General features: G+C 50.5%; 1 protein-coding gene across 4 annotated transcripts in view; it reads right to left on the minus strand.

Annotated features, from left to right (window-relative positions):
* Bcar3 (BCAR3 adaptor protein, NSP family member) overlaps positions 1–17,370 on the minus strand; it is a 106,126-nt gene that overhangs the window by 10,391 nt on the left and 78,365 nt on the right. For 2 of the 4 annotated variants that reach the window (XM_041653379.1, XM_041653399.1), the window contains 5 exons: positions 12,040–12,168; positions 11,300–11,380; positions 8,447–8,889; positions 5,760–5,863; positions 4,119–4,759 (listed from right to left, as the gene is read on the minus strand). In XM_041653379.1, coding sequence (XP_041509313.1) covers positions 4,119–4,759; positions 5,760–5,863; positions 8,447–8,889; positions 11,300–11,380; positions 12,040–12,168 — 1,398 coding nt within the window. The remainder of the gene's footprint in view (positions 1–4,118; positions 4,760–5,759; positions 5,864–8,446; positions 8,890–11,299; positions 11,381–12,039; positions 12,169–17,370) is intronic. The other 2 variants (XM_041653389.1, XM_041653408.1) reach the window with 1 other exon arrangement.

Here is a 17,370-nt window from a genome sequence, read left to right on the forward strand (position 1 = left end):
GATCTGGCATGCGTTCATGCCCAGCCAGGGAATTAATCATTCGTTCAAGCCCTGGGCTGACACAGGCTGGATCTTGGAGAGACATTTTGCTGCCAACAGCAAGGCTGCGCGTGTGTGGAGCCTACCAGTCTCTTCAGTGGAAAGGCAGAGTGCGCTCCAAGCTCCCCTCTGCTCTGGGCTTTGCCATTCATGTTCTCACTTAGCTGCCACAGCTGGCTGCGATTGCTCCTAATTACGCCTCTCCTGGGTGCCGTAAGTGCACCTTACGGCTGGGAACCATTACAAACATATGGTGATTTGAAACCCACACACCCACGTCTCCTCCAGAGAGGTTTCCCTGAAAGGAAATCTTGGCTTTATCCGAGCCAGCTCTCATCCCAATCCAATCCTTTTCTTTTCTCTTCATTGATTAAATTTGCTCTTTCTGTTTCTTACAGTATGTTTTTTACCAGCTCGTTTCTCATGTGTTTAACGAACGGTCTAATGGAATTGGATACTAGACCTGACCGTTCCTAGTTAGTACACGTCGTGCTGAAGTGTGACAGTGGACTCAGCATGTTCCTAAGTTGGGGCCACGAGAGCTCGGTGACATACTGCAGTGTGACCCTGGGATTCGGGGGCCTAACCAAGTCTGGACACGTGGCTGGCACAGGATGGTTCTCGTGCTTCATCTGGTGGACTGGGCTCTATCGTGATCACTCCAGGCATGCAAGCAGTGCCTCTCTGGGGTGCACTGTAACCCACACCTTCTACATAACAAGGCCGAAAGGCTCGCCACTGGCAGTTTCCTTCTAGAAGCAGTACCAGGAATTCTGGGGTTCCATTTGGAGAGCGAAACGTCTCCCTTCTGACTTAAGTTGGCCATCAGCAGGTCCCTTTCCTGGGCTACACATGCTTACCAGGCCCACACTGGAGGACACGTGCAGGCCTAGGTAAAATCCTCTGGGGATTGTATTATAGCGGAGGGAGGAGGCAGTGTTTACCGTGGGCTGACCCCACCTTGGCAGGGCAGGATGCAGAAGTCTTCCTTCTGCCCTCTAAGTCCTCCTTGTCACCACTTAGTGAAGCCCCTGGACCCATTTCTCCGCACTCCACTGCTTCGAGGCCAGTGCAGTGTGCAGGAGTCCTGGTGGGTACCTGGCCTGGCCCTCTTCTCGGCTACCAAGAGGCCTGAGGTGCAATCACACTGCCAGGGCAATCTCTAGCTGTGTTGGCTCCGCTGTCCACGGCAGAGGACTCAGACCTGCACCCACATACTCATAGGTTTGTTTTTCTTACTTGATGGTAAAGTGCTCTAACAGCAAGATCCTGTATGAGCCCAGAAGAAACTCACACACACCGGGAAAGGCAGACAGGCCCTTCCCAACCCACCCCCTTCTTGGATCCAGAAATGAAGCCTATTTAGAACAAGCTCTCTCCCCATGGCTTTTGACAGAAATCCTGGCACATGTGCCTCGTAGCCACCTGCAGGACACTGTCTGCAAATGGAGAACGAGGGTCACACAGCTAATGACTGGATTTCAGTCCACGTTCAGACAGTAGGTGGAGGGGTGGCTGTGCTTCCCCAGGGTGAGGAAAGCAGCGCCCATCTGCAGGTAGGAGGGCCCAGGAGGTGGGTGCTGGGCACTGATGGGCTCCAGCTTCCCGTGTGCTCAGAACCACCCACTGTCCTGATGCCCTTAATAAGCATCTGTGCCTGAACTACGTGCCGGGGTGGGAATGGGCACATGGGACCCAGATGCGCTCCTGGGTGGCCCCATCTCATTGCTGCTACATTTGGGGTGGGAAACAGTTTTCCTCTTCGAAGCACTGGCTGTGCCTGGTAGTTCTGGGGAAGAGGAGGAAAACGAGGCATGGGTGGCGAAGGGAAATACTCAGAGGGCTGACCGCAGCCCTGCCCGTGAGGCTAGGGTGAACAGTCTAGGCTGGTTTCTCCTTGCTTGCTGGGGACTCCCAGGAAGCCTGAAGACAGACAAGGGAGGAGGCCCATCAGAAGGACAAAGTGCACAGGGCAGGAGAGGAGGAGGACTGCATACTTGTCTGGTGACATCAGACTTAGGCTTTCCCTTCAAGGCTGTCCAAAGCAGTGGGAAGGTTCCAGACCTGTGAAGCATGGGCAGGCATCTCCCCTTTTCCTCCTTCTAGACATTCAAGCCCTCATTGACACTCACGGACTGACTACCCCCAGGAGAAGAGCTGTTCTGTAAATGCAGAACCCCGCATTCACAAAGAGCTCCCTCTTGGGGGCTGGTGGTGAGCAGGTAGGCTCACACTAGATGGGAATTCACCTCTGCCTACTGGCATGACCCAGGGCCCACACGGCTGACTTGCTGGGATAGAAATTCTCAATCCTCTTGCACAGGACACTAAGGCAAAGATCCATCTACCCACCTGTGTGCCCAATGATGCTCATCTAATGAAGTCAACAAGTCCTGTTCTTTCACACCAGTCCTGTTTCTCAGCTCTCCTGTTGGGCCTTGCTTAGCAGGGACACCCGCTCCTTCCTCTACCAGCATGGATGACCCCCTCAACTATGGGCACTAATTACCTTTCCTGTCCTGGATTCAGGACAGGAGCTTTTTCTACCCAGGAGAGCCCGCAATTATTTAGTGGATTATTTATATTATAGTTATTTTTGGGAGCCCTTTATCAGCTCCAGAACCCCCTGGGGGATTGCTAGGAGATTAGATTTCCAGCCACGATTCCTGACACAGGAAGGAAAATTCAGCTCTTGAACAAATCCTAACCTTTGAAACTCATGGCCTTCTCTGAACTGAATGAAATCGGACATCAAATTCCACTGAGGCCTTAGCTGTCACTCAAATGCCCAAGCGTCAACTACTGTATACCGAAAAGGTGGGTCAAGCCCCAGATGCCCACTGTCGAAGAGAGACTGAGAGCTTATGGACACAGGTCACTGCTCCTGAAGCAAATGCCGCTATAAGAAATGAAGATGATGAAATTGTGTAGCTGTGGAATGAGAGCCACAGGCTTGAGATTGTATCTGTATGTGATTAGCAAGTGTTACCCACAAAGCCGGCAGGCCTAGCATGCCACATGCCAAGTGCTATCAGTGGCTGTCATTTAGGAACCAGGACTTTTTAAATGAGTTTTTAATTTTATTTTATGTGTATGGGTGTTTTGCCTGCATGTATGTCTGTACAGTACATGTGTGACTCATGCCCAGACACCAGAAGAGAAAGTAAGACCCCGTGGACCTGGAGTTAAATATGTTAGGAGCTGCTATGTGGGTGCTCAGAATCAAATTAGGGTCTTCTGGAGGAGTAGCCAGTGCTCTTAATCACTGAGTTATCTCTCCAGCATGAATTTTTGAGATTTTTTTATTCTCTCTCTCTCTCTCTCTCTCTCTCCCTCTCTCTCTCTCTCTCTCTCTCTCTGTGTGTGTGTGTGTGTGTGTACGTGTGTATATATGTATATATGCCATGTTGTTTGTGTAGCTCAGAAGTCAACTTGCAGGAGTTGGTCCTCTCTTTCCACCATGTAGATTCTGGACTGTATTCAGGCCGTGTCTTAGCAGTCAGCATACCTGCTAAGCCATCTCTCAGGCCTAGGAAGGAAACTGGATTTTGTATGATTTTATCTTTTCTTCTAATCTTCATTTTACAGTTTTTCTAACTTAAAGAATTCTTGTAAAAAATTTAAAAAGATGTAGTTGAAGATGATTATCCTAGAGATCGTGTCAGTAATAAAATAAATATGGCACATAGGTAAGTATAGAATAAAACAGCCAGGGTCCTGCAACTCCCAAAACCAGGCTTTCAGCTATACTCCTTGGGCCCCAGCTGTTCAGTTCTGACTGGCCTGAGTAGAATTTTTAACCAAGCACCAGGAAGGAGGAGGAGGAGTCACAAATATCAGCAGAGGGGGTCAGGGGCGGGCCTGCCTTCCCTCTGTCCAAGGTGAAGTTTAGCAGCTTCCTGCTGGGCAAAGGTTGTCCTGCTGGTGGTTCCCACCCTGTAAGTAAATCTCCACACCTGGGTTATCCTCTGGCTTTTCCCTATGACAAAGTACCTAGCCGAGGAGGCAGAGTACATACAGCCAGGCAGGTGCCCTTACAAGCCTCCGCTGTGGGAAGGGGCCAACCCCAGAGCACTAACCTTGCAGTCCACACTCAGCATGTGCTGTGCGATGACCCTGGCGTCGTTGTTGGTGAACACTTCTTTTGCACGCTTCAGCATGGCGGTTTCCAGGGGCTTGTTCTCCGGAGGAAGGAGCTTAGACTCAAAGTCATTTGGTCTGAATGACGACACAGTTTCCATGAGAGGTGGCACAAACGTCGTCTTGTCCTCCTGACCCTCGTCCGTCTGTGCCGCCAGAGGATCCCAAGGTCTCGCTTGGTCATCCCCATCAAGGATCAAGTAGTTGATGCCAGAGTTCCGGGGGCCTGACGCCCCATTGTGTTTGGCTGTCAGCAGCTCCTCTTGTGGGGCAAGCTTGGCTCCCCTGTCACAGCCCACAGCAAAAGCGGGGTTCAGTTCACAATAGTTGGCCTCAGAGTTGAGCCAGGCAGGCGGAGATGGGGGAACCTTGAGGAAGGGCACCTTGCAGGGCTTTGGGGGTGGCTTGGGGCACAGCTGACTGTCTGATCCCCGCAGGGCCTCCCCTCCTCCCCTAGTGTCGGAAGAGAATCGTCGGACCAGTGCCGGGCTCAGGGTGGGCTCGCTGCCAGTCCTGAACACAGGAGAGCTGGGGCAAGGGCTTGTGTCCATACCTGGAGACTGAGGGGGCAGCTTGCAGCCTGCAGAGGAAAAAAGAAGGGCAGAGAAAGCTCAGTTGTCTGGAGAACAGAGAGCAGAGTGGGAGTGGCAGTTCCCAGCTCTCACTCCGTGCCCTTGGGTTCCCCTCTCAGCCACAAAGGAAACACTGGTGGGCTTTCTCCCAGCAGGTCTGCTCTGTGGCAGTCCAGAACACTGTGAAGGTTCCGCTGGCTCCACCTCACTCTCGGGAGAGATTCTAAACCCCAGGGGCTGGGCTGTAACATCATTTTATGGTCACAGCGGATTGGGACAGTCAGAACAGGAAAACATGTCTTGGGCAGTAAATAACACAATCCTGCACTAAGGAACAGAAGTCTCCAGCCACAGAGCCTTAAGGGCTCTGAGTCACTCTCGAAGTCTGGTTGATCTCAGTCAGCATTCACGAGAGAGCAAGAGATGCAGGGATGGTAGACAGACACGCTAAGTCGCACAGAAACAGCTTACAAAGGGGCACTAGGAAAAATCACTCTGTGGTCCCATGGGAAGTTACATATAAAAGAAATGAAAAGCCATCCCACTAACACCGAATGCTTTGCCTTTCCCAGGTCCCACCCCCCACATCATGGAAAGAGCACAGAGAAGCGGCAATGCATCTGTGGGTGAGCTACTGCTACATAGGGTAGGGGAAGGGGGAACGCTAAAGGGGAGCACTTTTCTGTCATGATGCCCACCACTTATCAAAAGGGTTTGAAATGTACAAACCCTGGGTGCAAATGCTAGGTGACCCTCCTCCTTAATACATTAGTTTCCTCAGCTGCAAGATGAGGATAACTGCCCGTTTTGAAGGCTGGTATGGGATTTAAATGCTTGGATGATGATAGAGCATTGAGTTCAGGGACCACAACCAGGCAGCTCTGCTAACCTCCCCTCTAGGCTGCAGGTATGGAGTCCTCAAAGCCTGGGGCTTGTTCAGGCAAGAAAAGCCCAGCTTCAGCCAGGGCCACACTCCCACCCTCGTCCCTGAGGCTCCCCCACACCTACCTATGGGCAGGTGGCTCTCCGACTGGTGGGCTTTGAGGGCTAAGGCCCTCCTGTCCTGCACGTGATCCAGGCAGGCGGGCTGGCTGCCACTCTTCTCTTTATTCCTGAAGCCAAAGACCAGGCACAGACGTGTCATTAAGTAGTAAAGCTTTCTGCAGGCAACGTCATGGAAATTTAAGGAAAGAAATCTTCCAGAACAAGTGCGGCGCATACCCTTCACAGCAAAGAAAAGGCCACAAGGAGGAGAAACTGACGGGGTGTGCCGAGTCCCCAGGGCCAAGGCAGCTGGGTCCTAGGAGGCCTCCCCAAGCCTTCCATCCTGTTGAACAGAGCAGGGTGCATGGGTCGCGGCCCTCTGGGGGATGAGGAGGAATCTGATGGATGGGAGTGTGTACTTTTAAAAAAAGCTTAGGATGATTTTCATTCTCTGGGGGGATGACTTATTTAACTAACACGACTTTTCCACCATGGATCAATGTCAGCTGGACGGAAGTTGGAGGTCACTCCATGTCTATGCACAGATCAGCACTCCCTCCTCCCTACCTCCCACCCCAATAATCTGCAAATGCCTGCATGCACCTATCTTCCTGACTCTGTGCCTGAAGCATGCACAGGTGACCCCCAGCTGCTGAGCTAGAAGCAAAGTGGAAGCTGGAAGAGCTTGGAACACTTTTACCAGGGGACTGGATGCTCTCAATAGAGGAAGAGAGACACAGGACCAGCCAGGCTGCAGGGAACCCGTTCCCCCACCTCCCTACTCCTCCATCCCCATCTCACACAAACCAGGTCTTCCCTACCTTTGGGAAACGAAACAAAACAAACTTTCAGCAACCTCCCAAAGATAAGTAAGTCAAAGACGAGGCAAATTCCAAAAGGAAGTGGCTCCTGAAAAATAATATTTGAGCCGCGTCCACCGAGATCAACGATCAACCCATCAGATTCCAGGGGCCCAGAACAGCTTGACGAGTGGAATGTAACCTGCCCGCGAAGGCACACCTTTGCCCAGAGCCTGAGGCTGCCAGTCAAGAAGAGCATGCCCAACGTCAGAGCAGGTGGCAGCGGGCCAAAGCTGACGTGGGGAAGTCGCCGAAGGGCAGCGGGGTAGGGGTGACAAGTTCATTAAGGCCACCGGTCATGTTGAGGTCGCCCTTCCTCCACCTGGACTGTGTGGGCTGCAGCAGCAGCGCCTCTACATTCCAGAGAACAATCAGAACAGCATCTCCCATATCATCCTTGCCTCCCTGCTTACGCCCAAGTCTGACTTTGCCTCCCCTACAGATACCGGGAACGTTAGCGCTTACTGTAAGTAAACACTTTCCGTTTCCTTCACCGTCTAAACCCACGCAAGTTCCATGCTTCCCGACGGAGAAAGGGAGTCCCAGAGAAGTTAAGGTCTCTGTCCGGGGGTTGCACAGCAAGCCGCATGGAGCCAGCCAGGAGCCACAGGTCCTGAGTCAGATGCTGACTAACGTGAACCAGGGAGCACAGCTGTAATTTCTGTTACTCACATAGTCCTGGATTTCATGAGGCGTTTTTTTTTTTTTTGCCGTAAAGAAATTATAGTTTATATTTTTGCCTGGCCCAGACCGAGAAGAGAACGGACACGTTCACTTAAACATGGGAGCTCAGAAGCCAGGAGTGGGGGCATAACGGCGGGGGGGGGGGGGGGGGGGGGGGAGGTCAGTCTACATCTCATCTTGTCTCCTCCCACCCACTCTAGCAGTTGGATCTGTGAAGGAGTCTCAGCTCTGGAAGCTCGCCTCTCAGCCCTTTCCTGTCCTGTTCTCTGAATGTTTCTCTTCATTCCCAGGGGCACAGGGTACAGTCGTGCCCCCCCCCCCCCCCCCCCCCCCCATCTCAGTCCTTCAGTTCCCTCTCCAAGCCAAACCCTTTTCTGGGCTCTCAGTTCCCAGTCCGAGTCCTCAACACTGACCCCTGCTGGATGCTGACACCGGCACGGCCGCGGTCCCTCCTCAGATGAAATGACTTTTTCCTTCAAGACACACCCCCTTCCCAGAGTCACTGCTGTGTGTCGCCTAGGCAGTCTTCTCTGTCTCCCTCCAACCCCCAAGACCCCAAAAGCCTAGTTTCTCTCTCAAGATTCTCCCTTTCAGCCTGGGCCCCTCCTGAAACTCTCTCCGACTTGCTTGCTTCATTCAGTCTCTCTCCTCAGTCTGTGCCTAGTGCTGCCCAGTTTTGGTGTAGGATTTGTTCAACATACCAAGCTTTTGTAGTACCTTAGTCTGCCAAACGCCTCCACCATTACCCCTGCGCCACCCCTTCTTTACATAGCCCTCTGTTCTAGACTGAGCCCTCAACCCTCCAGGCTCCTCTGGCCCTTGGCTGTCTTCCCCTCTTTTTCGCAGTGTCCCCCAAACATCCCCATACCTTCAGGTCAGCCTCCCCCCTGCTCAGCCCCTGTGACTTTTGTTGCTGTTTTTGTTTTTGAAACGGGGTCTCATTCTGGAATCTAGGAAGGCCTTGAACTTGGGGCAATCTCCCCACTTCAGCCTTGAAGCCCTGAGGTTATAAGCATGCATTACACACCGGGTTCCACCACTGGCTTTTCGTGCTCTTTAACTGGGAACTAATCACGCACACCTTGTAACACTCCCCACTCACACTGAGGGTAGCAATATCCTCAACTCCTTGGCCTGAGCTGGGCCCCCAGCACCCCTCAGACCTACCTGAGCAGGTTTCCCCGGGGCAAGCTTTCCCGAGCCTGGATGCTACCAGTGGTGGTGAGGCTCAGTCTCTTAGCCACATCTGGCCTTCCGTCAGTAAAGCTGCCCTCCCGGCTGCAGCCTGGTGAGGTACCGTAACGCTCCTCCAGACACCAGAGGGGCACTGTCCTGTTGATGGGCTGGAAGATGATGGCACCGCTCTGCTGGGAGATGGGCCGCCGGTTGCCCACGTAGCAGCGCACCAGCCCAGGGATGGAGTCAAAGCTCTCCATCTCAAACTGGTACTGCACGCGGCTGTAGGCCTCGCTGAGCCTCAGAACAGTCCGGTTGATCTTAAAGTGCTGAGCGAGGTTCTTCCACTGACAGGTCAGAACAAAGTTTCCCGGGCTAGACAGGGAGTCGCGAACCAGGAAGTCACCATCTCGCTGCACCAGGTTTTCAGATACCTGTAGACGAAACAGTGGGTGAGGAGCAGGAAAGGCAACATATTTTCTCAGGAGTTTAGCAGAAGTCAGACTTTGTGTATGTGTGCCGTGTGTGCATCCATGCAGAGACCTTGGGTATCAAGCCGTAGGCACAATCTATCTTTTTTTTGAGGCAGGGCTTCCCACTGGCCTGGAACCTCTCCAAGTAGTCTCACTAGGCCAGCAAGCCAGGAATCTGCCTCTCTCTGCCTCCCCATTGCCTGTGTTACGACACCTGGCTTTTCCTCCTTTTTTTTTTCTCTCCCTCTCTCTCTCTCTCTCTCTCTCTCTCTCTCTCTCTCTCTCTCTACCTCTCTCCCTTCCCTCCCTCCCCCATTTTTATGTGGATTTAAGGATTGATTCTTGTGCTACGATATGACTATTTTATCCACTGAGCTATCTTCTAGCACTCCCCTGCGGTCAGATCTTCAGTTTGTTAAATGTCGCACTCCAGAGGTATTTACTAGCTGGGTAAGGCCATGCACAACTGTAAGCCCAGTGCTCAGGACACTAAAACAGGATTGTCAGCTTGAGGCCAGCCAGGGACGCATAACACGCTGGAGGTCATCCCTCTCTCAAAAATATAACACCCCAACTATTTATTGCCCATCCTCTACGTGCCCAGTGCTACTGCCTGCAGATTTAGGGACACATTAGTGACTAAGTGTCCTTCTTCAGGGACTTTCTAATGTGTTGTAGCCACTCCCATCTCAGGACAGACAGCCACTGGAATATGCCAGGTGTTGTGAAGGAAAAGAAAACTTTGGAAGGGAGACAGGGTGCTTGGGAAGGTTATCTTTAAAATGAGAGCGGTCAGGAAGATGTCACAAGAACATGACAAATGTAAAACAGCAAGAAGAAAGGAGAGTGTGTGCCCTGTGGGTCTGATTCTCTTTTAAGCAGGAAGGGAGGAAGAGCAGGAGGCTGTTTTGGTCCCTAGACATTGTCCTAAGATTCCCATCTGCACAGCAGGGTGAGCCCCGGGACGACATGGTGAGTTCTGGACTTGCTAGGAGGCTAGAAAAAAAAAAGTTGCTTGAGGTTCCCTCATCTCACAAAAAGTTATTGTAAAGATAATACATTTGCATATATAAAATATTTAAAACACTAGTTTTACAATGCCTGTAACACCATGGATACCCCCAAATAGGTACCCACTATGATGGTGATGTTTACAGCAGAGACCTATACTGTGTCAGTCATTTCAGAGCCTGACCACCAAGGTTTACATTCTGTCCTGGATGTGTCACTAGACAAATTACATAAGCTCTTTGTGGCTCGGTTACATCATCTATGAGATATAGATAATGCTATTGCCTATAGAGGGGCCAAAAGTGTCAAAGGAATAGAACGCTGGCATACTGTTATCATTGCTAAGGGGCTTCAGTTACCAGTCCAGGATGGCACACTACTGAGAGTTCATCCTCCCGGCACACTAAGGACAGCAGTGATGCCATTTTTTTTTCTAGGATATTCTAGCATCCAAGTGATGCTATACTTCTGCTAGCTCAGAATAGTATGCTACCATGGTTACTTTGAAATTGCATCTTGGCCTTAAAATATATTTTCACATAGAAATTCCATTTCCCGGAATCGAGCCAGTAGGAAGAATTATAGGTCTGAACATGGTAGTTATCTTACAGGATGCTGGTCAGACTGCTGGAAACGCTCTAAGTACCCAATACATTGTGATGCAGCTGTGTGATGGGGCAGGAGGATGTTTTACAGCCAGAGTGAATTCCCAGGCCACATCATTAGGTGAAGAAACTGGGCCAAGGAAAGCAGGAAGATCCCCTACTTGATAGAGGAGGTCTGGGGAGATATGCACCAAAATATTCATAAAGACTATTCCCAGGGGAGACAATTAGGGATAAGAGTTGAATTTTCTTTTTTCTTATCTGAATTTCCTATACTCAATTTTTATTTTATGTGCATTGGTGTTTTGCCTTGGGTGTCAGGTCCCCTGGAACTGGAGTTACAAACAGCTGTGAACAACAGCCATGTGGTTGCTGGGAATTGAACCCAGGTCCTCTGGAAGAGTGGTAACCGCCAAACCATCTCTTCAGCCCCCTCTACAATCAATTTTAAGATTACGCACATACATACACACACACAAAAAAAAAATCAAGATCAGAATAAGAATTATTTCTTTGATAGTTAACTAAGAAATTTGGGACTAAACTGGGCAGGGGTGGCACACACCTTTAAACCCAGCACTCAGGAGACAGAGGCAGGTGGATTGTTGTGAGTTCAAGGCCAAGTCTCGTCTACAGAGCGAGTTCTAGGACAGTTAGAAAAAAAATAAGTAAATTTTGGGCTGGCAAGATGGCTTAGCAGGTAAACGTACTTGCTGTCAAGTCTGATGACTTGAGTTTGGATCCCTAGAACTCACATGATGGGAAAGGAGAGAGAATTCCCACAAGCTGTCTTCGGATCTCCACATGTGTGGTGAGGCACACTCCACACACACACACTAAATAAATGAATAAATGTAACAATTTTAAAAGGTGAAATCTATTACACCAAAGACAATATTTACCTGCCACCAGTGTAGACTTGGACATTCATTTCCTGTCCTGTTGTCCCTGGCTAATGACTGGCCAGACTACACATATAATAAAAACCCATGGGTAACTGGACACTTCAATTATGCAGACTTAGTCTATTTTTCTTATACTATTAAAAAATTATTGATGACAACCACATGAAAGACATCCTGGGCCATGGCGCCCCGGTCCCTGGGATGATCCCTCTTCCTCCCGATTCTTGTCAGTCTGTGCCACCTGCCTGGTCATCTGAGGTAAGTCACTGCCTTCACAAAAAGGGTCCAAGTGGTAGGAAGCTCTAGCCACTGGGCCAAGAGGTTAATTATCTGAACCTTAACCTTCCACCTACTTCCGGCAGCCGGTACTGCCGCTGCAGCCTCCTGCCCACATGTATGTAGCTCCCAGGAGCGCTGGCCTTTCCTCTGTAACTGGAAATGCATTTAGAATCCCACTGTTGGCTCTTCCCAAGGTCTCTTTAGAGCCAGGCCTAAGCTGAGTCACTATATGTACTAGAGTTTTATGATCTGTGGGCTGGACCCAACAGCATCATCAGTACGACATTGCCTAAGGAGAGCAGAGAGCATACCTGTCGCGGGATGCGGCCATGGTACCAGGCGTGGCTGCGCAGGTCCTCGCTGCTCAGCAGCAGCTCCTCTTCGAGTTCCTTTTTCAGCCTCTCGGGGGTCCTGTCCATGATGTGCCTTTCCTTGGAGAACTGCAACACAAGAGTCCAAAGTGACCTCACCTTCCTGGGCCTGGCCAGGCCATAGCCAGCCAGAGGTGGCCAGCACCTCTGGCCCACTGCTTTACTGAGCAAACCGGTGTAGACCCAAAGCTGCCTTCAAGAAAAGGGACCTGGAGGCGGAGCCGTGCCCTTTCGCTTCCCCAGATGCAACTGCAGGTAGAGAATAAAGTCTTCACTTGTGCATGGAGCTCTGGTAGGGAAATCATCCGCTCGCAAAGCAACTAACCAAGAGAGAGGTGTGAGGGACAGCCCAACCAGGCTGCTGTCTTCCTGTGGGAGCTTCCTCATTCTCTTTTATAACCGCCCTAACAAGGAGCTGGGAAGGACAGCAGTTCCCCAGTGGCCTTTGACCCTGGGCCCCAGGGCCAGGATAGCCAAAAGCACAGTTCTTGAGACTGGTAGCAAAGGCTCTGGTTTGCTTTTCTTTTCTCTCTTTCCTTTTTATTTTTTGCTGTAAGCAAACTCCAGTTCAAGAATTAAGTTAGCTTATAAAAGGTTTTTAAGCAGAGGGAGGAGTTTTACCCTTCAATCTAGTAATAGATGTCTGAGTTATACATAACTGTTCATTTCAAGATTTCTTTTTTAAAAGCTTTTATTTGCTTTAATTGTATTTGTATGGGTGTTTCGCCTGCATTTTTGTCTGTGTATCACATGACTGGAGGTCAGACAAGGTAGGTACTAGAGTTACAGATGATTATGAGCACAGATGGGTGCTGGGAACTCTTAACGGCTGCGCCACCTTCCCAGCCCTTGAGTTATAGATGACTCTCCTGCTTATGTTCTGTATATGAAAGAATGCTTGAGTTTACATGCGGATGGATGCACACGTGTGTGCATGTAGGTTCCTGAGGTTGATACCGAGCATTTTCGGTTCATTCGCTTTGTTTGGGTCTCACACTGTAACCCAGGCTGGCCTAGAACTCACTACATAATCCGGGCTGACCTCTGTATCACAGCGGAGCTTTTGCTGGGCTTAGAGGTGTGAGCCACGAGGCCTGGTGAGGGACTTTTGATGGATGGAATTTATATCAAAGATGAGCAAGGCTGGCTGTCTAGGACGCTTATGGGCTTCACACAGTGGTGTTTGGCACCGGCAGCTCTTGGCATTAATTATGCAAAGCTACATCTGAAGATTCATGTATAAAAGGCAGCCTGTCAACTGATGGTCGTCTATTATCTGTTTAGCTCCTGCTGGACGCTATGTTTCATGGGAAATGAACTCTGTCAACCTTTTCCCCAGAGCAGGGCCTCAGGCAGGGCCTGAACACCTCAAGAACTCAGTAAAGCCGCAGGAACAAAGATCCCAGAATGAGGCTTCTGCAGCTTTGCTTGGCTGTGGGGATTTTTCTCTTCTTCCAGTCATCGGCGGTTTTATTTCACCTGTGGGTGCCACCATTCATACCAACATAACATTCCTCATTGTAAGATGCTGCTCTGAGGCCAAGCCAAGGACAATGGAGTCGAGTCACAGAGCTAAAGGGACCTCTGGGGTGATGTGTGAGAGCCAGCACCCCAACAATAGCCTAGACCATGAGGGGGAAGCCATAGCTAGGAATAACAGCACAGAAGGCCAGAACAAAACTGGGGCACTGATATCCATGGGGCCCACAAACCAACTTGAGGACAACTGGTCCCCAGTTTTTTCTGTTAAGCCTCATGAAGCCTATAGTTTAGGGGGCTTCCCCTCAAGGTGGCTGTACTGAAGCCTGACCCCTGGTGTGAACCCAATTGCTCTTCAGTCACCCAGACTGGCAGTGTCACGCAAGGCCCTGGTGCTGTACCCTGGGCTCGCTTCCAGGTTTGAGCTGAGACAATGTAGAAGATGTAAACCTGTGGAGCCAGCTCTGCTATAATCTCGGAGAGTTTATTTGCTCACCCCCTAAAAGCTATTCCCCTGTTTGCTGCTGGGTTCTCCTCACCAGGCCCCGACATCCAGACCACTGTCCGCCTCCCCACCCTTCTAGGCATTGGCTACAATGTAAGTTTTCCCGGAAAGCACACTGCACTCTTACTTGCTACCCAAACTATAAATTCGGCTGGCGCTCCTGTGACTTCTGTCCTGACTCCTTAGAGGAAAGTCCCTAATTACCGCTCTCGGCTTCTGTGCTTACAAACAGGCTGTAATAGCATGCTCCAGGAGATGGGGGGGGCGGGGCGGGGCACGGGGCACCCAGAGAGGAGAGGAAAGGAGAGTGTTGACATGCTTCTCCCCAATAACTGAGGTGGAGACCAGACTTTAAAACCGGGTCATACACTGCTGTAGGGAACCTGTGTAATCGCTCTCAGACTGAAGAAGGGATGTCCCAGAATCACCGCTCAAGGCCACCACATGAGTAGGTGGTCACTTTTGGAGGGAGTGGGTACCCTCTAAAGCTTTCACTTACTGTTTAATTGTATATATTAATTAATTAATGCAACTTGTTGTTGGAGACAGCACTTGGGTAGCCCAGGCTAGCCTCGAACTCTGCTCCCTGAGATGTGTGCTCTCCTGCTGCCAGACAGAAAGCAGAAGCGAGAAAATCCAAGAGCCAGTTCTCGCCCACAAGATGACTGAACTGCAGCCGTGCAATTTTCTCTCCAGGCTCGAACTCCTATCTAGCTATGAGATCTGAATTTCATCTTAGAAGGCAAGTCTGATTTCCCTGTTTCTCAAAGTCTTTTAAAATGTTCTATTTTTATATATTCTTTGACATTCTCATGCAGCACAATATATCTTAGTTATTTCCACCCTTCACTGTCCCCTCCAGTCTCCCCAGGACCCTGCTATCACATTTAAATTCCCCCACCAACTTCATGTCCTCCTTTTTACTTATCTGTTTACTCACTGAGTCCTTAGTGCCCGCCCATGAGTACTAGGTCATCCCCTGGAGCCCGAGGAACCTACCAGTGGCCATACTCACAAAGTGACTCTCCCTCGGCCCCCACCAACTGTCAATAGTTCCTCAGCTAGGGATAAGGCCTTGAGAGTCCCTCCTTCCTCTCTTCTGAAGTGTGTGTGTGTGTGTGTGTGTGTGTGTGTGTGAGAGAGAGAGAGAGAGAGATTTTCCTGTGTAGCCCGGGATATCCCAGAACCCACTCTGTAGACCAGGCTGGCCTTGAACTCAAAGATCCACCTTCCTCTGCTTCCTGAGTTCTGGGATTAAAGGTATGTTCACCACAACTGGCCCTCCATGTTTAATTTTGCGCAGGTCTTGTTTGGCAACTATAGCTGCTGTGGGTTCATGTCAGCCACTATACCATGTCCTTCATGTGTGCAGCAGCCACGCCACATCTGGAGGACAGCACCTCAGGGCACTCCTCCCCATCTTGTCTGGAGGGGGAAGGAGATGGTGGCCTGGTATAGGCTCTGACTCTTATGGACACCAACCACAGATATGTAGGGCTCAACAGCCTAAGAAAGGAAGCTTGTCTCTGGATCAAGGGCATTCTGCCCAAGAGACCTCCGACTTCAATCTAGGAGCTGAAACCATCCACAGTCCTACGGGATGGAGGCAGGCGGGACCTGTATTATCTACTCCGCGGCCTGCCTGATTTTAAGTGGAGTTCTTAACTCCTGTGTCAAGGTTACCCTCTACCAGACCCGTGTGTAAATTAGCACCCAAGTCCCACCATCGGCACCAGTGTCTGACCTAAGATGCAGAAAGCTGATGTGGGAACAGAGGGACAGGGTGAGTGAGACCCACAGTTGTCCAGCTAGACTGAAGACTGGCTAGAAAATTCATAAGTCACTATAGGTGGATGTCTTTTATGGGGGCTCTGAATCACTAGCATTTTGTTGTTGCTGTTTAAGACAAGATTAATGTGGTCCAGGCTAGTCTTGAACTCACTGTGTAGCTAAGGGTGGCTTTGAAGGCCCGTACCTCTTGCCTCTGCCTTCCAAGTGCTGGGATTATGGGCATACGCCATCACACATGGCTCTACCACTGGTGTCTTAGTAACCCTGATGTTAACAGATGTTACAGCATTCATGAACATTGGCCAGTTGGCCACCTCAATCCAGAGGCCAGAGTAATATTGAACAGCTATGTGGTCTTGGGCAAGGGACCTTAATTCCTCATAAAGCCTTAGGCTCCCTGACTGCTAAGTGGGGATAATATGCCACATAATGTTAGTAGGGTCCAAATGAGTGGGTATCTGTAAGGACTTGGAAGATACTCTGGCAGGGGAATCAGCACTAATGCTAGCTGTTGTGATAATGACATCCAGATGCTATTAATCTAGATCTGGAAAATAAGCAGACTTCATGCTGGGGTCTGATGCAGCAGGTTCAGAGATGCTGGAGTCTGAGAAGGAAGCAGTTAGGGAAAGGGTCCTGCCTCAAGCTTCGCCAACCCTCTCGACAGAGCTCATGGCCAGTTTGCCGTAGCCCAGTTCCTCAGCCAGAACTGATACTAGCTGGCTGAGCGTGGCTGGGGGAACCATGCCTCTCACTCTAATGGTACAAAGAGTGCTTCTGTAGCCCCCACACCTTACAAGTCTGGTCTTGGTGAGCCGGAATAGCCAGGGCCCAGGAAATGTTGCAAAACAGATTTTGGAGGCTCAGAGCCAGCTCCAAGGATGTGCTGGGATCCTCCGTGACTGTGGAAACCCATGTCTCAGCAGCTCTCCAAGGAAGGAAAAGCTAATCCGGCCTGGGAAGAGTTGAGCCCTGGGTCTCCTGCATGAGCCCCGGAGCCTACATTTCAAATCAAACCCAAGAACAGGCCTGGACATGCAGGCAAAGTGAGTTCCTCAGCCAGCAGCTGAGGGAGCTCAGGAGGCCTCTGCCAGAAACCCCCAGAGGATGCTGCAGCCACCCATTCCTGTGGAGGAGACAGGAGACTCAGAGAAAGACAGCATCTGCATTATGATTAATATTTGCTTAAGACTACCCCTGGCTGTAAGGAAAGGTTCAGTTCCCATAGGATTTTACGTTGTACAAATCACCAGGAACTGGCAGGGACACTTGGGAACCTGATCAAGCATGGGACTAGGAGCAGGGGATGGAGGCTCCAGAGAGGGACATTCTCTGGGAAGACCACACACACATGTACACACACTCACACCAGTCCAACACCACGCTCTGGGGACAGACCAACCGCCTTGCCATACGATCCCCGCCTCTCCCCGCTCTGCAGCCTGGGTGAGTTTCTCCAGTTCTTTGTCTTTGGGTTTCTCCTGTGTCCAAATGAG

This window comes from Microtus oregoni, unplaced genomic scaffold (assembly GCF_018167655.1).
Source record: "Microtus oregoni isolate MIOR12 unplaced genomic scaffold, Mior012 000000F_ref0000247, whole genome shotgun sequence".
In the NCBI taxonomy this organism is placed as follows: domain Eukaryota; kingdom Metazoa; phylum Chordata; class Mammalia; order Rodentia; family Cricetidae; genus Microtus; species Microtus oregoni.